This window comes from Paroedura picta, chromosome 6 (genome assembly GCF_049243985.1).
Source record: "Paroedura picta isolate Pp20150507F chromosome 6, Ppicta_v3.0, whole genome shotgun sequence".
Lineage (NCBI taxonomy): Eukaryota > Metazoa > Chordata > Lepidosauria > Squamata > Gekkonidae > Paroedura > Paroedura picta.
Genome location: NC_135374.1, coordinates 100,101,574 through 100,125,465, shown reverse-complemented (window position 1 = coordinate 100,125,465; position 23,892 = coordinate 100,101,574). Strand labels below are relative to the sequence as shown.

Here is a 23,892-nt window from a genome sequence, read left to right as displayed (position 1 = left end):
TGTATTAGTACGAGAGCTGCATTAGTCCGTTGTTGCAAAATCATTCCACAGAAGTCCGGGGCCACTTTAAACAGTAACAAAAAGCTGGACGAATTGCGTTCGCCTGATGAGGCGCCCCGGGACTCCTGCTTGAGTCACCGTGATCTGTGGGTGTCACTTTCAAGAGCTAACCCAGAGCACAGCGGCCCCTCGAAGTCCAGCGAGGGATGATCTTTCGCGCTCCCTCCGCCGCGCGCCTTTTCTCTCCCCGCTCTTGCGATTTAAGGCGGCGAACGAGCCGCCGCTCATGCTCAATCCGCGCCGACTCCGGAGCTCCTCCTTCGGAAACGCGGCGCCGGCTGCGACCAGGAAACTTGGCCTCGCCGGCTTGCCGTACGCGAGAGCCTTCCCCGCGTGAGAGTTGGCAAGCGAGGCTTCCTTCGCCGCCGTCGCGGTCGTTGCCGCCTGTGGATTGGAACTTCCACGCTCGCGGGATTCTAAAACGTCACAATGGCTCAGAACGTTCAGAACGTGACCCTGTCTCTCACGCTGCCCATCACTTGCCACATTTGCCTGGGAAAGGTAACGACACCTGCGCTCGGGAGCCGCCGCCGCCGCCGCCGCGGGGAGGAGGCTCCTACCCTCCCAGTGCCAATGGGGCGCGGGGCTGCCTGCAAAGGGGGCAGAGCCCGATGGGCCCCTGGGTGGGGGGGTCTCCTCCTCCCACCGCCCCTTACACAGCAATCCGCGTGGCCCTGCCCTGCACACGTTGCGCTCCGGAATCCCGCTTTCGCCTCTCGTGGGCTGCGAAGCTCGTGCTGTTGCCTGGGCGGCGTTTCGGGGGCGGAAGGGAGGCCCTGGGTGTTCGCTCGAGAGTTCCGTTCCCGGAAAGGTTGGGTTCCGCCTTGGGGGGGGGGGGGGGCGGCGCTGGAAGGCGTGCGCTCTGCTCGGTCAGCTCAGCCGTGTTCCCGGAGCTGTGGGATATAGTCAGAAGACAGACCCCCCCCCCCCTTTTGGTTCGTTTGGGTCGCTGTCATTCACGCCTGTCTGTGCCCCCACCCCCGAGGATGAGTTTGGGATTTTTACACCGGGACCTGGCTGAGCGTCTGCGAGGAGCTGAGCGGCTAGGCCAGATCGTGTAGATTCGAAGCAGATTCGAGTGCCACGGAACGCCTACGGTTTCCTTCCCCTCCCCAGTTTTGAAGAGGGCTTTGAGGAAGCTGGGAGTCGAACCTGGTTCTCTTATCATCTCGCCCCCACCCCAACCCCTCTGGCCTGCAGTGATACTTTGGAGGAGTTCACTGAGTAAATGCGGCCACGGGTTGAATTTGACACAGAGGCCTTGTGGACTTGAACACTGCAATGCCTAAATATGTTTTTTTTTTCCAGGAAGCCATTTGATTATGATGCGTGTTTTGTTGGCTATCCTCATGATGCTGCCTCCTAATTTCCTCTCCTTACATCTGTACTCCCAAGATGCCTGTTTCACTATCCAAAGTAGAGTCTGTGCACAAACAAGCCCATGCCTTGAATAAATCTTTGTTGGTCTTAAAGGTGCCACTGGACTTCCGTGTTGTCCTGCGACTTCTGACCAACACAGCTGCCCACCTGAAACTACAACACTCTTGTAGTGCAGTCCTATGCAGGATTACTCCCCACCAGGCCTGATGACTTAACTGAGTTTAGACTTTGGTAACGCTACGAAGGATTGTACCTTTTTATGCTGTTGCTCTGGAAGCTAGTTACACCGAGTGTGATGTGACTGGCCCCTGAGTGTCACCATGGTAGCCCCCGTCTTTTCCAAACTTGGGGGGGGGGGGAGGCTGCTGTCATGACCAAGTCCACGGGCAAATTCATCCTTGACTGGATGGTAATGCTGAAGTCCCTTGTAGTGCTTGAGAGAGCTGCTCTGGGATCAGGGAGCTCAACCTATTTCTCGCTTCTACTAAACAGTCCTTTGCAGCTTTGGTCATCTTGAGGAGGGAGCTGCAAGGTAGCTGTGAATTTGACAGGAGTGTTGGTGGGGTGTCTCTAGACTCAATTAACAGATCTGCTTTGGAGTGTTTCCAGGGTAAAAAGAAATGCTTAGTCCAGGGCTGGCCAAGGTGTGGGTTTCCAGATATTTATGGACTACAATTACCATGATCACTTGCAGGCAAGGAGAGCCACAGTTTGACATCCCCTGGTTTAGGCACATGTTGAATGTTTTTCTTTTTAAACAGTTGTTTTGGATTTTAATGGTGTTTGCTGCTGTGTTAAGGTTAGCAGCCTTCCTTTCGTTTGTGGCACAGACATGGTGGGAGTGTCTTTGAGTGAGAGCAACATCTAATAAGTCTCATGGAACCATAGAGTTGGAAGGGACCTCCTGGGTCATTCTAGACCAACCCCCTGCACTATGCAGGACACTCACAACCCTGTCGCTCATCCACTGTAGCCTGATGGCTATCCAGTCTCTGTTTAAAATTTCTGCCAGAGAGAGTCTCTGTTGTTCTGTTGTTAATCTTCAGAGCTTTGAATTGCATATCATCTTGGAGTTGACCTTCACCCGTACCTGTGGCCAAAGACATGGTCTTCTATACATATATCCTCAGCAGGAGGACCAGCCCAGATATTATTTATTTTATATTTACTTGGTTTATACCCAGCCTTTCCCCCCAGCAGGGACCCAAACTGGCTTTTGCCATTTTGTTTTCCCCTTTTTTATCCTCATAAAAGTCTTGAGAAGTAATTTAGGCTGAGAATAAGTGACTGGGCCGATTGTCACTCAGCAAGATTCAAGAGGCAGTGGGGGGATTCAAATTTGGGTCTTTCGGATACTATTCTGAGTGTTTGACCACTACGTGATGCAGGGACCGCGCAGGCGATGGGAAATGGCTTCAGGCAGCAGGGCTTTGGGGTGCTAGACTAGTAGAAATGTGTTACATTTTTACATTTTATACTTCAACTATATTTGTTACATAGTTGTGGTTGTACGCATGTGTGTAAAGAGAGAGATGGTGTACATACATTTATTTTATTTATATATACCTTAGATTTTTACCCCACCTAAAGGTAGGCTCAGAAGAAAGAATTAAAATAATTAAATGCCCTAGTTAAAATAATTAAATGCCCTAGTTAAAATGTAAGTGCCACGAATAACAATAAAAGAGGTAGAACCCAGCCCCGCCCAAGCTACCCAGTATGGCGACTGTTCAAAAGAGGTGAAGCATCTAAAATTGTTATTTTGGGGGGGGGGGTTGGAGAGCCAGGAGGAAATGGAAGCCTACGAGGGCAAGGTTCCCTCCTCCAGTTTGGTGTAGTGCCAGTTTGGTGTAGTGGTTAGGAGTGTAGACTTCTAATTTGGCTTTGATTCCGCCCTCCCCCACATGCAACCAGCTGGGTGACCTTGGGCTCACCATGGCATTGATAAAGCTGTTCTGACTGAGCAGTGATATCAGGGCTCCCTCAGCCTCACCCACCTCACAGGGTGTCTGTTGTGGGGAGAGGAATGGGAAGGCGACTGTAAGCTGCTTTGAGCCTCCTTCGGGTAGAGAAAAGAGGCATATAAGAACCAACTCTTCTTCTTCCTTCAAATGCCCAATGGAAGAGGATAGTTTGTGTGTGTTTTTCAGTCCAGTGGTGCATATTGGACTTGAGACCGAAAGAAAGCAGCCAGTTGTGCTATGGATTGTATGTCCTTTGCATGCAAAGCACCCCCTCCGGGGCCATATCTGCCGGAGACTGGCACTTACAGGAGGCAAAGAGATGAACTTAGTTTTCTTAAGTGTAAAGCACCAAGATTAATAAATCCAGCAGTGAATATTGTATTGTGCAGAGGACAACCATAGGGAAGCCTGAATGGTCTACTAGCTGCCTCATGGGTCATTTCTTTGGGACTCTGTTAGGAACTCCTGATGGGCTTTATTCAGTGCCTGCGTAGACATCTCCTGAAGCAAAATAAACACGATGCACTGCCCTTGAAAACTGCCACTCCCTGGCCATACAGGGCCAGGTGCTAATCCCGGGGGTCCCTGAGCCTGAAGGCACCTTTGGAATCCTGACACAGCAAAGCCCCCAAGTCAGATTCTCTCCACAGGATCAACTGTTCGTCAGGCTCAGGGAGGGGCGGTTCAAAATGGGGCTCTCTGCTGGCCCCAAGCCTATCCAGGGGTCTCTGCAGGCCCCAGAGCAGTACGCCTGCCCTCGACCAAGGCCAGGGCCTTTCGGTCCTGGCTCCTACCTGGTGGAATGAGCTGCCAGAAGAGCTGCAGGCCCTGGGAGAGCTTTCGGCTTTCCACAGGACCTGCAAAATGGAGCTCTTCCACCAGGTCTATGGTTGAGGCCAGTGCCAATAGAAAATTGGACAGGGCTCCCCCCCTGGAAGATGGGCCCCCATGCCAGTCCATCTATTGGTGTGGTTTGGTTGTCACACCCCTCCTCTAGCCACCCGGCTGATAGTTGGGATTGTTAGGTAAAGGTAAAGGTATCCCCTGTGCAAGCACTGAGTCATGTCTGACCGTTGGGGGTGACGCCCTCCAGCGTTTTCTTGGCAGACTCAATACGGGGTGGTCTTGCCAGTGCCTTCCCCAGTCATTACCATTTACCCCCCAGCAAGCTGGGTACTCATTTTACCGACCTCAGAAGGATGGAAGGCTGAGTCAACCTTGAGCCGGCTGCCGGGATTGAACTCCCAGCCTCATGGACAGAGCTTTCAGACTGCATATCTGCTGCCTTACCACTCTGCACCACAAGAGGCTCTTGGGATTTTTAGGATAGATTATTATTATTTCCATCATTTGGTCGTTATTTTTTGTTGCGATTTTACGGGGTTTTAATGGGGGGTTTAATTGGGGGTTGTTTTTATTGTATTGAATCTGTTATGTAACCTGCCTTGAGCCATTGTGCCAAGAGTGGTGGGTAAAAATCGAACAATAATAATAATTTTTAACCGCTCCTCTGGAGCAGGAAGAATAAAAGAGTAAGGGCCCCGAGGGCAGGCCCTGTCTGGGATGAGGAAGGGTGCCTATTGGCCCCTTCCTCTGGACTGACAATTGGACTGACTGACTCCGATTGTCAGTCCGGTGGCAAGGGACCAATTGCGAGCCGCACCAGGGCGGTTGGGAACGGCTAGCGCCCACTGTATTTTTTTTACAGCGGGTTTAATTACTAGTAATAATAATAATTTGTTGGTGGGCTTTTAATGGATCTTGGTTGCTTTAAGTGTCTCGGAGCTGAAAGCTATTGTTTTTCCCAAATATTTTCTGAATCCCCATACCATATCGGGATTGGGATTCTGGAATATCAGAAAATACCATTAGTCTCCAGGTCGAATGTTGCCTAACCCAGAAAATACCGTGCTTTTTTTATACGTCTAATCATGTCCTCCCTAGTAGTGATATTGACATAGCTCCTCCCACGTGGATTGTCACATGCTCAGTAGCCTCCAACAGGGTGCCTTGAGATCCTTTTCCTGGTGCCAGCCAAGGGTTTGAAAGTGGGCAGGGCCCATGGGGGCTTTGGTCATCCTGATTGGCCTTTGGGGAACTGATTGGCCTTTGGAGATCTTTTTAGAGGTTGGCTTGGCAGAAACTGCTCCCACAGTACCAGTGTCTTCCTGGAGTGACTGTAGGCCAGCTGTGCATGTGCGTGAAAATATTTTGCGACAGTATATTCATTTTCAAAGGGATCCCACTAAACATAGCTTCTTTCTGGATTGCTGAAGAGTTGCTGCTGGTGAAATTCTTCATAGCCCTGCTCCTTGACTTGTTGTGTGTTGTGACCGCCAAGCAAAGTAGCACAAGGCATCGCGGAGGGTCCCATGTGTTTGTTTGTGAGCAGAATAATACACACACACACACACACACCAAATGTTTGTTACTGTTGACTATGGTAGTAATCCAAAGTTTAGAATAGTAACTTTTCAAAGAAATGTGAGAACTGTTTTTTTGTGCGTTGGCCATGCAATGTTATTTATTTTATTTTGTTTCTATTTTATTCATTCAATTTATATACTATGCAGAACTTCTTTATGAAGTGCAGGACTTCTTTTTAGTTCATTATTGAATCCCACTGCTTGCCTGCAAGGAGAATTTTAAATGAGAGAGAGAGATCTTATTAGTAATGCCCCTCAGAAACTTATTCCTATAAACCGTTTGCTCCTTTAGGAAAATACAGAAGCATCTGGTTAAAGATGCGGGTCCTTGAAGCCCAATTCTCTGTAGTACCACTGCTTTATTTCCCCTTTTCATTTTGCAGTGCATTGTACTAGACAGTTACCAGTGGTTTCAACATCTCCGCAGGGTTGATAATGCCTCTTTTTCCTTCAGGGAGAGCTTTTTCTAATTTTGTTTTGGCAGAGGGGGAGGGGACAAACGACTGGCCAATGTTTTGCCCTGTGAATGATGCAACTGATATAAATGAACCTACTTCTAGCATTCCTTCACTGTGGGCCTCGTGCAGTATAAGTTTGGGCCAAGATTTGGGGTTCAGGGGCTACTCGTTTAAATTTGTTCCCTATCAGAAAGTTTCTAGCCCTTTTGTAAATGCTGAGAACGTACAAACTTCAGAAGTTTGTGTCGAGCCATTATGGGGGGGGGGGGGAACGGGACGTGTCTTGTGACACCTTAAAAGTCCAGACCATTTCTTGTATGATCACTATCAGTTACTTTCATTGCCTGGAACCCGGAGGATGTTCCTAAATCCCATTTAGGTCTTAAAAGTCAATAGGCTGTTCGACCAGAAAAAGGCAGCCATATAACAAAAAGTTATTGCTGTTCAATATTCATGCTCCTAAATCCAAGAGACGTGCGGGAGAGATGGGAGTTGTACTTCTTGCAGACTTCTCTGTTTCCTGTGTATTTTCTACCATTGTTCCTTTTCCCCTCCTCCGTTACTTTCTGTCACTGTTCTTTTTTCTCAGACAGTCCTCCTTTTGCAATTTATGCCGTTAATGCAAAAGCGGACGGTTGTGTGAATAGTTTTTAATGTTTAGATAAAATCCGTTTATAAACAGTTCTTCAGATGATCCAAGTGCTTCCCATAGGTGTGTCTGCACAACAGCCCTGTCAGGTGGGCCAGCACTGCCGTCCTGTATTGCAGGCAGAAGCTGAGGAAACGAAGCTGATTTTAACATCGCTACCTTGAATTGGATGAGGTGAACTAGGAACAAGATGTGTACTCCGACTGGCTAGCCCACTGTTACAACCCACCAGCTGTATTCTGGACCCACTATCATGTTTTCCACAGGTTGTCCGACTATATATAGACCCAGGATACAGGATTGTATCACCCCTGTGCTGCTGCCCATGTCTTAACTTCCGGGTACAGTTTGAACTGCTGGTTCTTCCCTTGAAGGCCCTGCCTATCTTGGAGCCAGGCCTCTCACCGGATTGTCTAGCGAACCAGCTAGAAATCCTCTTCCGAAGCCCTGCTCTATGTACCCCCTCTTGCAGAGATGAATTGGGCAGCCACCAGAGCCAGGTCCTTCTCAGTGGTGGCGCCTCATGCATCGATTGCCCTTCCCCCGAGACTCCCCTGGCACCTCACTTACTTACTTACCTTTAAAATGTTTTATGGCATTCTTCTGACACGAGGACCATTTTATCTCTATTGTTCTGGGTGGCAAAGTGGGCCTTCGGTGAATATGCCCTGGCTTGTGTTGATGGCTTCGGCTTGTTTGTTAGTAGCTTTGTTAGTAGTTGCTGTTAATGACTTTGTTTTATTAATTAGTGACTAGCTTCAAAGCCCGTTCCTACGAACAGGCCTTGAAAGAATCCCCTCCCCTGATATAGAGCCGGCTTTCTCCACCGGGGATTTGTGAGACCCTGGGGTTTCTCGACGGCCCTGGGTTTCCTGAATGGATGGGAGTTTATATGTGTGTGTGTGTGTACAACCATATATGGTCATATTGACCTGCCCCACCCCCTCCCAGAATGGCTAATGATGGGCCTGGAGGGGGTGGGGGGGAGGGACCATGGGTGGGCGTGTCCACAGCTCTGCTTCCCAACCATATTCTGCACAATCACAATAATTTCTGGGGTTTTCTCGAAGCCTGAAGAATGTTTCAGGGGTTTCTCAAGCTGAGAAAGGCTGTTCTAGAGGGAGAAAGGTAGGCTCAGAAGGATAAGTACTTACTTGTATTGGGGGGAGAAGACCTCAAGTTCATTATGACCCTCCCAGTTCTGCTCTAGGATAGGAGGAATATTCCCAGTACATTCTTCATGACAGGCCAACAGGGAGCCTCTAATTTTTACACCCTCTCTGTTGCCAGGTGCGCCACCCGGTCATCTGTGCCAACCACCACGTCTTCTGCTCCATTTGCATAGAGGTGTGGCTGAAGAACAATAGTCAGTGTCCTGCTTGCCGGATTCCCATCACGCCTGAAAATCCTTGCAAAGAAGTCTTAGGTAAGGCAACTCCCGAAGGCGGGAACCAAAAAATGGTTCCTCTTCTTTTGGCCAAATACGTTCCTGATCTTTCCAGCGTCTCAAACTCCGTAACTGGGCATCCCAGCAGTGAATGCTGGCCCTGGCCAGTGCAGAAACCCTCTGTGTTCAGTTTGTGTTCAGTTCGTTTAAATAGTTCGGTTCGTTTAATAGTTTGTGTTCAGTTCGCTTAAATAGTTTGAGTCTGAGCCATTGCTTACCTGTTGCTTCGAATGCCATGAACTGTTTCCGCCCCGTCCAAGGCAGCTCCCCTCTATCTCTGCCCCACCTCTGCCTCCAGGAGCTGCCTGCATTTATCAGGTAAAATAGCCTCCAAGGAGAAACACACCCTCCCTCTCTCTAAGCCCTAAAGCTCTGGGTGTTCATCGCAGGCTGAATCTGCCAACGTGTAGGAGTGAGCACGCTCGCTTTCTCCCAGGAACAGGCAACCTCTGCAGAAACTGGCATCTGAGAACCAGGGCAGGCAGGTGGAGCTTTGGATTGTTTAACCTGGAGATCCCTGTTTGGGGGGGGAGTTGGTGCCCTTGAGCCTCAGTGATCTAATCCGTGAAATGGGTGTAACACCTGAACTGGTGTAGTCGCTGGTGCTTCTATAGGACAGTCCCAAGTACTTCCTGGCAATGTCATAAAAGGTCGCTTGACTTCTACTGGTGTGTTTCTGTAACCACCTAGTGACAGATTTCCCAATGGGCTCACCTACTCATTTGAGGGGGGCATGTTTTATACATCCCCATGGTAGAAAAGAGCCAGAGTCTAGTAACACCTTTGTGGCAGGGTAAGAGTTTTTATGGTGCGGTGGTTAAGAACCGGAGAACCTAATCTGGAGAACTGGGTTTGATTCCCCACTCCTTCGCCTGCAGCCAACTCAGTGACCTTGGGTTAGTCACAGTTCTCTTAGAGCTGTTCTCTCAGAACAGTCCTCTTAAAGTTCTCTCAGCCCCACCTATTTTACAGGATGCCTGTTGTGGGGAGAGGAAGAGAAAGGTGTTTGTAAGCCGCTTTGGGTGTGAAAAGCGGGGTGTAACAAAAGCACTTTTTTGTGACTTGAAGAAGCGGGCCGCAATTTTTTGTAAGCCTTTGCTCGGTGCTGTTCCCTGCTGCTGCAGGCAGGCTGTCACGGCTACCCATCTCGACCTTCCACGTTCCAGCAGGACTTCTTAGGGCCGTTGTCTCAGCTCATGTAAAATGTCAGAGTGAAGCGAGAGGAGAGCTTAAATTTGTTTGTGTCACTGCAGGGGGAACCAGTGAAAGCAACCCCGTGTTTACCCCCGTGGTGAGGAAGCAGCTCCGCAAAACCAGGCTTGAGCTCCTTCACAAAGAATACGAGGTAAGAGGGTGGGAGGGCAGCCTCAGAGTCGTGATGCGTGATGCTGCTTTCCCCGTAGTCTGTTCTCCTGCTCCTTTGCTCTTTGATGGGAGCAGAGATGGAGCCAAAGAATGCCAGTGAAGGCTCAGGTACTGTTGGTCAGGGTTTCCCTGCCTGGACAGAGCGAGGGAAGCCGCCGTCTCTGAGCCCCTGTCCCTGACCTGTAATGGATGGGGGATAACATCAGCTCTCACCCTGCAGGGCAGCCGTAAGGGTCACAGAGAGGGCATATAAGCATCACGCATCCCCCCACCCCACATCTAATGCGTCATTATTACAGTAGCCGGTGAAGAGCCCCGTGTGGTCTTTCCTGCTGGATCTCTTAAGGAAACTTTTCTTATTTTTATTTACTTATTTATGTTTGTATTTATTCTCTGTCCTTTCCCAAGGGCTCGGGGCAAATTACAATAGAATAAAATTGCACACACGAAGCAGGAATTTAGATGAAGATTTAAAATTCTGAAAACAAAAACCGAAAATTGACTTGCCCCAAACCATCTCTATTTAGCCCCATTGCTGCTTGCCGAATTTTATTTCAAATATACTAGTTACGATCCGGAACTGGCAAACGGAATAAGTTATGCCTGATTTGGTTTTCAGCTGAGAAGTAGACCCACTTTTTCGTGGCAATAGGCACCAGCGCTGAGGACTAGCCCCGTGGGGGGAGGGGGGCCCTTTCTCAAATCCCATCAGGGGAATTGGTGAGATTCAGTGCAGCCTTATATATGAGTATCTGCACCTTGTGTTCTTTACACAAAGATAGCTCTTCGTGTGTATCCTTTTATGTGTGTTTATCTTGATCCCAAAGCCTTTGAGGAAGGCGGTATATAAATATGAATGAATGAATGAATGAATGAATGAATGAATGAATGAATGAATGAATGAATGAATGAATGAATGAATGAATGAATGAATGAATTAATGAAAACTTAATTTGCCAAAAGCAATGCCTAGTTTGTGAACTGGATGTTCCAAATAGTCTTTTTATGACAAGGTACAGCTTTCATCATTTGACTGGACTGGAAGCAGCTACCCGGCCCCTTTTGTGTGTGTGTGGGGGGGGGGGGATGCTGACCTAGATGTGTCCAAGATCGGATCCAGTAGGACAGTTCTTACTTTCAGATGGGTGGTTAGAGCAGAGTCGCCTGAAACTGAACCCCTCCAAGACAGAGGTCCTGTGGCTGGGCAGAAACGCGGTGGATCAGGAAGCTTGCCTGCCCATCTTGGTTGGGGTGCACCTTAACCCCTCAACCAGGAATCTGGGGGTGATCTTGGATGTTTCCCTGTCGATGGAGGCCCAGGTCGCGGGAGTAGCCCATACGGCATTTTACCATCGCCAGGCAAGGCTATTAGCACCCTACCAGCCCTCGGACTGCTTGGCTGCAGTGATCCATGCCACAGTCACCTCCAGGCTGGATTTATGTAACTCGCCTACCCTTGTCCCTGACCCGGAAATTGCAACTGGTGCAGAATGCAGCTGCCAAGGTCCTCACTGGAGCATCTCGAAGGGCCCATATGCGGCCAGTGCTGAGGCAGCTGCATCGGTTGCTGGTTGCGGCCTGGATCAGATTCAGGGTTCTGGTACTAACCTTTAAGGCCATCCGTTGCTTGGGCCCCACTTACCTGAGGGACCGCTTGCCTCTTTGTGCCCCCCGCAGGGCTCTCCGCTCTGTGGGTGCTAATCTAAGGGAGATCCCCGGCCCCAGGGAAGTTGGCCTGGTCTAGATCCGGGCCAGGTCTTTTTTGCTCCTGGCCCTGACCTGGTGAAATGAACTCCCGGGTGAGCTGAGGGCTCTGACAGAGCTGGAGCCCTTTCGCAGGGCCTGTAAGATGGAGCTCTTCTGCCGGGTCTTTGGTTGAGGCCAGAGCAGGTGGGATCAGAGGCCCCTCCTCAGGTGGACCAGCTCACAGGTGATGCCAGTCCTTCTGGCAAGTCGCCACACCCCCCTATGACAGGTGGGGAGAGGGCTTTATTCACCACTCATCTTGTGGTTTTGATATGCTGGATTTCAATGGGGGGTTTATTGGGGATTTTATCTGACCTTCGTTACCCGCCACGAGCCATTCTGGGAGTCTAACAAACAAACAAAAAAATAAATAAATATGCACAAGTGAAGTCAAACTGGCCTCAACCAGGCCCAGGGCCTTCTCTGCCCTGGCCCCAGCCTGGGGGAGGGCTCTTCCAAGTGAGATCAGGGCCTGGCAAGAATTAAAACAATTCCAAAGAGCCTGTAAAACAGGCGACTGAGGCCCACAGAATACCCTCAGCAACCTGGCCTCTCTGCATAGGCAACATCAGCTCCCCTTTGTCAATAATATCATAGAATTTCACCCCCCACACACACACTGGAGAGAAGGGGGGAGGGCTCTTTGACCTGAATCTTGGATTTTAATGTTAAGTTTTAATTTTGCTTCATTGTTTTAATACATTGTAAGTTACCCTGAGCCCTCAACAGAGGGTGGCATAAAAACCTGATAATAAATAAAAGCCCTTTGATAGCTCAGCACCTAATTGCAGCATGGAGCAAGGCACAGTCAGCGGAAGCTTTGAGAAATAAGCACCTGTTGCTCCATTTTTCCCCTAATTTTCAATGTTTTCTTGTGTGCCTTCTCTCCCCGTGGCTTTGCGGCGCTCCCAAGGATGAGATAGAATCCCTGCAGAAAGAGCTGGAGGAACTGACCGTCAAGAACCTGAGCTTGGAGTCCCAGTTGAAATATATCCTGCATCCTGCGCCTGCGGACATGTCGGACAAGAATCCGGAGAGCCCTCTGGCCTCGGATGACGGGAGCAAAGCTGTCTCCGAGACTTTGGCAGCATTGACCCAGAAGCTTCAGGCTGCCAATGAGATGTACGAAAAAGCGAAAGACGACATGGAAAAGTTAGCGGAGGTGAGAAAAGTTTCCTAACCTCACTGGGCAGCTGTCAACTGTCCAAGGCTGTGGGATCTTGGGAGTGTATTAATTCATTCATTCATTCATTCATTCATTCATTCATTCATTCATTCATTCATTCATTCATTCATTGTATTTGGACTTGTATACCGCTGCTCCCAGCAAGCTGGCTCGTGGCAGTTCACAAAAAGAATAAAACCACATACAAGTAGCATCTTAACGTAAATCCTAAAACAACCCCCAATAATCCTAAAGACAATCCCCAACAACATATAAAATGGCAGCATACACAGTTTGGTATTTGTTGGAGCGCTCAGGAAGTAAAATAGAGTTGTGGAGCTACTCCTTTGAATGACGACTCATTGATGTCTCCGACCTGGAGAGTCCAGGGGGCGTCAGGTCTTGGAAGCTGAGCAGGGCTGAGCCTGGCTGGTATTTGGATGGGAGACCTCCAAGGATTTGGGTGGTAGTTCCTCCAAGGAACACCAGAGGTCATGGCAAGGAGGCAGGCAATGGCAGCCCACCTCTGAACATCCCTTGCCCGGCCGCCAGGCAGTCCTCAGATCTACAGGCTACCCGAGGGCATTCCAGTATCAAATGGTGGCCTCCCCCTTGAACTGCATCATGGGATCACGTGACGATAACAGCAGGAGTGAGGAGCCCCTTGTTTCTGACTGGCTAATGCCTCGTCCAGTAATGTAAAACTTGTTGATTATTTATTATAGTGCGCAATTAAAAACAGAATAAAGATGTCCCAAAAACTATACAGAACTAACAGCACATAAGATCAAACGTGTTTCGACCCTACTGGGTCTTCCTCGGTGGTCAGAACTGTGATGGTAGCTGAGTGGTAGAATGGGATCTGTAAATTATGGCTCCAACCAATATATATAAGCTTTATCCTTTTTGGAGACCACCTCCTTTGATAAGTGCCTAGGGCCACCTCTCTTCGCTATTGCTTAATTCTGTGCTGAGAGTGTCTTCTGTTTTAAATTGTGCACTGTAATAAATAATCAACAAGTTTTACATTATTTTATTGTGCAGCTCAACTTCTGAGTTCCTGCCTGTTAAAGTTGTGTTGTGTTCCTTTTTTGGCTTTGGTTTTGGATCCAGCCATTCAGAATAGTGTTTGTCCTGTCCTCTCTCAGCCCAGCCTCACAGCCTAGCCTGGCTTAATCCTCACCCCCTGGGCTTTCTCTTCAAAGGGACACCACTGGCCATTTCAGTGGCTCAAGCCTAACTCCATGCCTTCAAATTGAGGAGGAGGGAGGGGCAGCCACCTCTTAGAAATGCACTACTCCCTGAAGGATCTTGTGGGGGGGGTGGCTCATCAAGTATTAAATAACCATTTTTGGGGTACCTGCTTTGGCTTTTAAAACGACTCCTGCTTCTATCATGTCGCTGCCTTTTTAATGAGGGGGCGGCTTTTGAAAGTTACATTGTGTGTTTCTCTGGACTTCAGTGTCTCGGGAAAAAATAAACACCTTTATTTGTACTTTGGATAAATGATTGAGAAACGATTTCAAAGGACTTGGTTAAAAGGCCTGTCAACTAATCGTACTTTATCCTTAAGGAGCCGTAAGGGGATAACTCATTAGTAACAAATGGAAACCTTCTCCGTTATTGTGGCGAGTGAGTGACTTTTTCCTTAAGACCTGAAAAAGCAAAAATGGAGGGGGGGTTAGTTCCTAAAGTGAAGGGTTAAGGGGGTGGCAGGTTACAGTAGATGAGCGATTGGGATGTGAGTGTCCTGCATTGTGCAAGGGGCTGGACCCTTGAGGTCCCTTCCAACTCTATTATTCTATTATTCTATGAATAACCTGAAGAATCCCAATCCTGAAATTTCATTCCTTGGGATTTCATTCCTTACCTGGGACGAAAGATACAGGCCCTGTTTAGAGATACCGGCATGCCTATAAATCAAGACGCTGATTAATCGCCGCCGTTGGAGAAGAGATGCCAAAGAGCAACGGGCAAATGAGTTGTCATGGTGGATTTAGCGCTCCATTGTGCAATTCCTCTTTTAAAAATAAACTGGGCAATCGTGTTCTGCTTGGAAGGGCACGAACGCTGCTCAACATTCATTTTGCTGATACCTGCACATTAGAATGTTAATGCATTTAAAGTATTTAGTCCTGGGGAGGGGGGGCGGGAAACATGGAATTACCATTAGTACATCCCCGTAATGACTGTCGGAATGAACTAACATGGCTCTCTTTATTTCCCTAGATAGGAGCCTCGCGGCGTATTTGGGGAATATAAATTAAAAATGTCTCTTCTCTATTCAGTTTTTGCAAGCCATTTCCCAGGGTAATTTTTAAGTGGTGTCCCTGCTGGGGTGGGGAGGGGGGGGGGAGCAAAGGGGATCGGAGTGAACCGTGGCTGCTGGAAATGTTACCCCCTTTCTTAAAAATCGTGAAACTAACAGCTTGTCTCATAAAATATTATTTATCACTTGCTGTATGCTTAGGAAAGCTTTTCAAATATCTATATCTATATCTTTCCTATAGGTAAATAAGAAACTGAGGTTTGAAAACAGTGGACTGGTGAGGGAGAACTTGCGGCTGAAGGCCGAGGTTGGAAGTCGATCGCCCCAGAAGTATGTAAATATTTTAAAATCCGCCATGCATTATTCATTGGCCACATTTTAACTGTTAGCGTCCCTGATGTTGCAGTGATGTTGACAGGGCTGGTTGCAAAGTTTTTTGTTTAGAGGAAAATTGGAGGGGGGGTGTCTTTGACCTTCTAAGCCAGTGGTTCTCAACCTTCCTAATGCCACAACACTTTAATCCAGTTCCTCATGTTGTGGAGACCCCCAGCCATAAAATTATGCAAGGGTTCTTTCTCAGAAATTAAACCGAAACTGACCAATGGCGTGAAGATCCATTGTTAATGTTTGTATATAGATTGTTTTTTCCCGTGGTTTCTCAGTTCAGTTCTGCCTCTTGTCCCACCATGCCGATCTCGTTCTTTTCCACTGCTCTAGACAGACGAACTCTCTGTCTCGATCTACCCCGCAAGCCTGTTGTATAGATGTTGCCCCCCCCAGCCAAGCTGCTTGTCCTGCCGCAACCACTGTGAAAAGGCCGTTCAACTCCCAAAGGGGTCCTGACCCCCAGGTTGAGAACCACTGCTCTAGATACACTTTGTGGGAATATGGGACAAATATGGACAGAAAGTCGGTTGGGCAGAGGGGCCAGAGGAAGGTGGAGAATTTGGTGAGATTCTGGGGGAAAGCTGTCATGATCCAATCCCGTGGCTTTAATTGGGGGGGGGGCTTGTTCGCGTCATCCTGAAAAGTTCAACCACTTGTAAAGACTGTGTTGTGAAATATAAGTTGTCTGGATAAGTGTGTGTGTATGTGTGTGTATTTGTGAAGATAAGATTTTTAGCACACTACAGAATTACTTAACTGCTTAATATCCCCATTCCTCCTACACCCTGCTGTCCACCCTCTTCTGCTGCCCAAGGTAACTTTGACTCTCAAAAGCTCAATAACAACCACCTTTATTGGCATTAAAAATACGACAAATCAGAGTACAGTCAATTGGTTCTTAAGTTCACGCAGCTTAATTGCCATTTGTAAGAATTTAGCCACTTTATCAATTGTATCTGGATCTGGATTGGAGAGAAGGGACTGTACCTTGCATTTATCAGAGTAGCCAATACATTTAACTAGGAGTGAGTCTAGAGCCTTAGCCTGAATGGCATTGTATATGGGGCAGTAAAAAAAGACATGTTGTATGGTTTCTGTAGAACCTTGATTACATGGGCCGTGCCTCTGTATGTAAGGAATCTTCTGGAATGTTTCCGGTTCCGCTGAAGAAGTGGCAGCAGCTCACTAAAGCCCCAAAAGCTCATCATCCAAAAGTTGGTCTCTTAAGTTCTTACTGGATTCAACCCTCACTTTATATCCATGCATTCTAATCAATATAGAATTGTCACTCACTTCGGAACACATTGAGTTTTTCTGAGTTGTACTGCTTTGTGGGAAACGTGTATTCCCAGCAGGTCAGCTCCAACTCCTCCACCGTGCATGGTGGCACTGCCAGGGGCTACCCGAGGCCCTCGGACTGATTCCTTCGGAGACCCCTCCTCACGTGATTCAGAGCTATCTCAAATACCATCTTTAACCGCTCCGCGGGAGCGGTATAAATAAAAGAGTAAGGGCCCTTAGGGTGGGCCCTGTCCGAGATGAGGAAGAGTGCCCATTGGCCCCTTCCCCCGAACTCAGAAAGCCACCGATCGCCCTGCCCACCTGCCTGGGAACGGCTGCGACCGGGGGGGGCGGGGGGGCTAGTGCCCGATGTATTATATTTACAGCAGGCTTAATTTCTAGTATGTAAATAAAATTGCATGCTTCTGTGATTCCCTAATGTGACTGGGGTTAGGCTTGGAATTTTGTCTCCCCCAGGTAGTGCTTGGGAAATCCTGGGTGTGCAAAAGCTACAGTTATGTCAGATCCCTGGCAGAGGCTTCCATATATAGCTGATCTGCCTTTGAATCAAGGGGTTGCGAGTTTGGTAACCCTAGAAAAACACTTATTGCCCAGGTTTGTGGGTGGGAGAGGGTCCACCACTAAATGAAACTTACGTTTCACTTGTACTTTCCTAGCTGCTCCTGGGAGCTTTTCCATCACCCGCCAGCAGATTCAAGTGCGTGAGCAACGGTTTGCCCAAAGGCAACCAGTTTTTCTCTCTGCTCAGATGCTGCTCAGTGTTCAGAAGCGTTGTAACCTCAGGTGCAAACAAAGGTCCCCTTTTCAGACTTTCCCAATGCTCGGCGTGTGTTAACTTTGTGCTATTCCTGTACTAGATATACTAGAGAGCGAGATTGGTGTAGTGGTTAAGAGCGACGACCTCTAATCTAGAGTGCCGAGTTTGAGTCCCTGCTCCTCCACGTGCAGCCAGCTGGGTGACCTTAGAGCTGTTCTCCCAGAGCAGATCTTTCAGAGCTCTCTCAGCGCCACCTACCTCCCAGGGTGTCCATTGTGGGGAGAAGGGAAGGCGATCGTAAGCTGCTTTGAGACTCCTTCGGGTAGTGAATAGTGAGGTATATAAAAAACCCCTCTTCTATGCATACTAGATATACGGGGAGATATACCATACCCACCTCTCTTAGAGTTGATATATAAAATGCCTCGTTTTCTGGATGCTTCTAGTGATCCGCTTGTCTTGGACTATGCCTAGATTAAATTTGAGATCCTCAGGGCACATGAGCGTGCATTAGGTTCGTGATCCTTGCGAATGAATTGGTCTGAAGTAGGAAACGGGTGGGACAGGCGAGTGATCTTAGGAGTCCATGGGAGCACGATGAAAACATCCCTCTTCTCAATCTGCTGGGTTTTTCACGTTGTTGCCGGCATTTCAAGGCCACCCTGTGCAAGGAAAACGGGGGTTTGGAGGGAGGAGCGTTCTTTCTTCACAGTGGCAACTAGGGGTGAGCGCTCCGGCGTGGTTCGGCTGCTTCGGCGATCATCAAAGCCCGAGGCAGCCAGCGGCCTGGGTTGGAGGGGAGGAGCGGCAGCACACTAGCTGGCGCCCGCACGCAGGCGCAATTCTGCGCCTGCGTGCGGGCGCCAGCTAGTGTGCCGCCGCCGTAGCATTGGCCAACTCGGGCGTCGTTGCTTACCGAAGCGCACCGGAGCACTGAACCCTAGTGGCAACCCTCTGAGAGTGAAGTAGAAGTTGTCCATCAGAGAAGGACCATAATCACAAGGTTCCAAGTGAGTCTCTCTCTCTCTCTCTCTCTCTTTCTCTTTAAGCCTCTAAAGGATGGTGACAATTACTGAATTTCATATTGGCATTTTTATATTTGACAAGGTGACATTGTGGATGAAATGTATATAGTAAAACGCTGCCGTGCTGTAAGAAAATGATTGAATGTAAATATTTCAAGATGTGGACTGCTGTTCAAATGTTATCATAAATCTCTGCCATTGTTTTAGGGGATAATTCCTCATGCATATTTGAGTCGGGACGGATCGGTCCGGCCCCTGGAAGGGTAATCTTCTACTTGTTATGGCCTTCGAGCTGCTAATGGTTTAATTTTCAGCCATAGCCTTTTTTTTTTTTTTTTTTAAGTCATCTCGGCCGTCTTTACAATAGATGTGGGATTTTTATTCTAACGAGAGTATAATGGCCAGACTTTACGCTATCTCATCGTGTGATGTTCCTCTCGAAAGGAGGGGCCGGAGCCTCCCATTGTGAGCAGAGCAAACATGTTTGGTGGGTTTGACATAAGGCCCTGGAGAGCTTGAGAAATTTATCCTTCAGCCAAGAGGAGGGACTCAGAAAAAAGACTCCCAGTGATGCATTTGTATTTACACCGTGATGCGTAGCTCTCACACCTGGGGTTGGACCCAGCCACATTTTTCACTTCTTTCCCGGTTTCCCTCCTTCTGGCTGCTCCTAGATTACCCTTGTTTGTTCCTTGGCTTATTGCAGCCTTTCTCAGCCTTTTTACTGTCGAGAAATGGCTGAAACATTCTTCAGGCCGTGAGAAACCCCGGAAGCGATGCCAGCAGGCCACACCTCCCTGCCACGCCTCCAGAAGTCACATGTCACCGCAAGTGACATCACCCGGATACTCCTACCGGATGTGACATCACGCTCCTTCATCCCCTCCACCCCCAGCAGGGGCCTACTTAACTGGGCTGGGAACAGGACTGGGGTAGGCCTCTGCCCACCCCTCAGTGCAGTTAAGCTATAATGAGAGTACTTAACCTCTCTGGACTCTTGTCACTACCTCCTGTGGTGAACCTTGGCCAGGAAGGATTTTTATGACTGGGACCCTTCCCCTTTCCATCCCTTCCAGGCCCATCATTGGCATGGGGGGGGGGGGCAGATCAACTATCATATCACCCAATCAGTTTTCTTTAAAAATGATTTAACACCCACCCAATTGGGGAAACCCTTCCAGGGCCATCAAGGAAACCCCAGGGTTTCATGACACCCCTGTTGAGAAAGCCTGGCTTATTTGTTTTAGTTTTGTGTAAAAACGGTTGGCTTGTACCCCTTTTGTTAGGTACAGCTTCCCTAACAATCGTTCCAGGAGTTAACCATGTAGGTCTTCAGGAGAAGTGCTAGAATCGAGTCCAGTATGTTGGAGAAGAGCAATATTTGGGGGCTGGGGAGAGGGGGGTTGAGCTTTTGAGAGTCAAAACCCCCTGCCCTGCATGGGGCAGTAGTTAAAGAGTGTTGGACAACCATCTGGGAGAGTCATGGTACTCCCCTCTGTGCCCTTGAAGCTTCCTGGGTGATCTAGGGCCAGTCATTCAGTCTCAAACTGCTTCACAGCATAAAATGTAGGGCATGAGAACAAGGTTATAAGCTGTTTGGGACACCCTCTAGCGCTTTCATGGCAGACAATATGGGGTGGTTTGCCAGTGCCTTCCCCAGTCATTACCGTTTACCCCCCAGCAGCAAGCTGGCTACTCATTTTACCGACCTCGGAAGGATGGAAGGCTGAGTCAACCTTGAGCCAGCTGCTGGGATCGAACTCCCAGCCTCATGGGCAAAGCTTCCAGACTGCATGTCTGCTGCCTTACCACTCTGCGCCACAAGAGGCTCAAGCTGGGTATCGATACCTAATACCGTAATCCCCATCTTTCGAGCTTTCCCAATAGCCCATATTGTAAATTTGTCAGTTTTCTCATTACCTTTGCCAGAAATGTTTGGCTAGACTGAGATTTTAAGAAAAAGAAAAACCTCGTGCCTGACCTTTTTCTATATGGGTTTCCTGCAGGTTTGGACGTTTCACGGTCGCAGCCCTTCAGTCCAAGCTCGACCAATGTGAGCGTGAAACCAACCGCCTGAAGAAGGCCCTGGAACGGAGCGACAAATACATAGAAGAGCTGGAGTCGCAGGTGTCGCACGGGAAGGGGGAGTATGAACCCATGAAAGAAGAAGCCCCCAAAGGCGAGGCTGCTGTTCCCATGGAGGAGAAAGAAAGCGGAAGCACGGCCGGTGAGAACGCCCTGCGGAAAAGCCCAGAGCAGTGCTCGGATCAGAACTGCCTGTGCGCCACTCACTGCCCGGATGACGATCAACCCAGCAGCGGCCTATTGGGGAGCAGCAATGACGTCTGCTTGCATTCGGCCAGCCGGGGTGGTTCCGATGAGTCCGTGGCTCAGTGCTCGGCGGGAAGGGATGTTTTCTCTGGCTCCCAGGAGGGCCTCTTGGATATAGCTGCTGCCGACATGGAGACTTGTTCCGAGCAGACGTGGGACAAAATCGAGGACTGCGTGCCCTATAAGGACGAGCTGTACGAACTTCCTGATCCGTGCACGCCGCTCTCTCTCAGCTGCCTCCAGTTGAACACGCCCAGCAGCAAGGACGACCCGCCCGCCAAAGAAGAGAGTCCGAGGAAGCCGCCCACTTTTCTCAGGAAACTGGACTTTGAGGATTTGGGGGAGGCCTCCGACGATGGGCACAAAGACTCTCCCGAGCACAGCGCTAGCAGTTGCGAGAGCAGCGACAACAAAGGGGCTTGTTTCGCCTCCGACAAGCCATTGTTTTGGAACAGGTGCCCGACGCACTACGACGAGAACTTGGACTTTGAAAGCTCAGAGCCCTCCACGGCCGCCAGCGATTCTGGCGAATCGTCGGCAAAATCCAGCGAAAAAGCACACCACACGAACATGCCGAAAAAGCTTCATGCCGTCCGCTCCTCGGAAATGAACCGCACCAGGACGTCCAGCGAGGCGTCCATGGACGCCGCGTACCTGGACAAAATCTCTGAGCTGGACTCCATGATGTCGGAATCGGACAATAGCAAGAGCCCGTACTATGTCTCCAAGGCGTCTTCCGACCTGGAGAACTCCTGCAAAGCTACTCAGTGTCCGGATCTTTTGAAGGAGAAAGAGAAAACCATGAAGGAGAGGAATGAGCAGAACTCTCTGAAATGCCCCCTGGCAGACGATCACTCAGCGGAGGGAAGCGAGTGGAAATCTGCGACTTTTTCCATCCTTTCCCCCTCTGCCTTGGACATTATGGAGCCTTTCCCACTTTTTGGTGGGCGGACTTCAGAAACGAGCGAGATCAAACCGCAGAGTTTTTTATTTCAAAGAGAGCTTTCCCCCAGCTTTTTGTTCAACAACTCTGGGAGTTCCTTTGAAGAACAAAAGCTGGGGTCCTCTCTCTTTAAGGTGGCCCCGGAGCTGCAGAACCTCCATAACCAGTTGCAGTCTCCTTGGTCCTCTTCCTTTGTCCCCGACCGGAAAGCCAAAAGCCTCCATACGTCGACGAAAAGGAAGATTCAAAGCAGCGTGTCTAGTGCGAGCCCCTCCAAAACAACCAAGAACTGACTAGTTAGTTATTTCTTAAGACAAAGCGAAATTGAGGTGCCGTTCCAATATGAATGTTTTCGAGAGTAATTTTGTTTTCCCAAGTGATTCTTTTTGTTCGTTTGTAGATCCCCTATGATCTCAGCTTGTCCACTTCTTACATACTTAGCGATGGAGTCTGAATGTTCTGAATGAGAGTGCTAATCTCTTCTGTTTATAAAATCTGGTCAGAACCCCTCCTCTCCTCCTCCCCCTCCCCTCCCCTCGTCCTCTCTCGATGTCTTCAGTTTAGATGCCTAGGGATCGGTGTATTGTGGTTTGGTTTTAGTCTTGGGTTCTATGAAGTCTTGAGTCCTTTTGGAGCAGCTGCGGAATGTCCCATCGCTGGACGCGACGAATCTTCAGAAGGAGTTTCTCGTTGATTTGGTGAGAAGCCCGCATTGACGCCTTTTTCGCTGGGCTTTCTTTCCCTGTTCAGAAATGGGGCGGCAGCTCTCTCAGAGCTCTACTTTCTCTCCCGACGTGGCTTTCAGAACACAATGTTTGCCCGCTCCTCCCCGCATGACACCCTGTGTCTCCGCCCTATTGGTACCGTTGGTGTATAGCTGTTAGAATAGTGGGGTTATTTTCCTTCTGGTAGGTTTTCAGTTAGGGGGGAAATGTCTTTTTGCTTAAGACTGAGTGCCCAGCCCAAGTTATTATTTTTTTTAATCAAACACTGCTTTTAACTTTCCAAAAAAAAAACAACAACAACACCCCATCCTGCTCTTGTAAAAGACCATGCGGTTTGTGCCTGTGCAGTTCATAAAAATGGGTTGATATGCTAATGGCTTGTTTACTTGAATGTGCACTGAACATTTTACATGAATACTGTACTGTTTTACATTAATACTGCATGCTTTTTTCTATGTGGAATGAATAAAAAAATGTCACAAGCGCTGTAATCCTTGATGTTGCTTCAAATATTGAATTAGCATAGGAGGGGAAAAAAGGGGGGGGAGCTTCTGTAATTAGAAAGCCTGCTTGAATTTTCATTAAGCCTTTCTCTGTAATAGAAATGCTTACCACTGCTGTCAAAATAGGATAGCGACATGGCGTGTGTATTCCGTCTGTCCTCCAAGGAGGTTGGAGTAATGTGACTGCATTTTATCCCCGTTACAGCTGTAGAATCAGGGGAGAATTACTTTCCCAGAAATCTACAGTGAGGTCCAGCTTCCAGGTTTTAACATCCTAGCCCCATATCTCCCCGTTAACGTGTAGCTGGGGGAAAATATGTCCCGTATATGATACGAGTCATTTGTGGGATTCATGGCCAGTTGACAGCATGATAGCCACTAACCTGAAATTTTGTAGAGGATTTGAGAAACCTCAGAAGTTGGGGTTCAGAATATGGTTGGGAAGCACAGCTGTGTACGTGCCAGGCTGGGGCCCCGCCTCCTCCCACCCCCTCCATTGGCTATTTGGGGGCGGGGCCAACATGACCATATATGTTCATATCACTTAATAAATGTTTAAGTTCCTACAATTGAAACAGAGTGTTCTGCACTCATTTGGGGAAGTTCAGAGCAGGGAGGGGAGCCAAGCACAGCAGGAGTCTCTTTCTTTTTTTGAACAGGGGAGGGGGAGAGGATTGGAGACAGCAGAGAAGGGGAAATAAATCCAAGAGGCAAATCTCTGTTGAAAGAAGTTAGGCTTTCTGAAGCGCAGGGACTTTAAGACAAGCCTTGCAGCCGGAAACCAGGAAGTCTTTGAACTGACGCCCTGGCCAATTAGGGAAGACTGCTTTGCTACGTCAGCGTTGTAGGCATAAAGCAGGGAGTTAATTCGCAAAAAGCAGAGATCTGCATATTTACTGATGCTGAGTTTTCAAATATTGCGGGTTATATCCATTTCTAGATATTGCAGGGGAAAGGTAGGGTCACCACAAATCAATCATGCTTGTTGCA

At 48.7% G+C, this 23,892-nt stretch overlaps 1 protein-coding gene across 1 annotated transcript; it reads left to right on the top strand.

Moving 5' to 3' along the window:
• The first annotated feature begins 298 nt into the window (after positions 1-298).
• OBI1 (ORC ubiquitin ligase 1) lies at positions 299-22,890 on the top strand. The gene is made up of 6 exons (XM_077343862.1): positions 299-561; positions 8,228-8,363; positions 9,638-9,729; positions 12,409-12,657; positions 15,171-15,259; positions 20,407-22,890. Exons 1-6 carry the CDS (start codon positions 490-492, stop codon positions 21,965-21,967), a joined length of 2,199 nt encoding a protein of 732 aa, XP_077199977.1. The 5' UTR covers positions 299-489; the 3' UTR covers positions 21,968-22,890.
• The last annotated feature ends 1,002 nt before the right edge of the window (positions 22,891-23,892 follow it).

What these genes read in the sequence shown, in the direction of transcription:
- OBI1 (XM_077343862.1), top strand. Translation starts at nt 490, where the DNA reads ATGGCTCAGAACGTTCAGAACGTGACCCTGTCTCTCACGCTGCCCATC. An exon ending in TCCTTGCAAAGAAGTCTTAG is followed by an intron (nt 8,364 to 9,637) that starts GTAAGGCAACTC and finishes GTGTCACTGCAG; the next exon opens with GGGGAACCAGTGAAAGCAAC. An exon ending in GGAAGTCGATCGCCCCAGAA is followed by an intron (nt 15,260 to 20,406) that starts GTATGTAAATAT and finishes GGTTTCCTGCAG; the next exon opens with GTTTGGACGTTTCACGGTCG.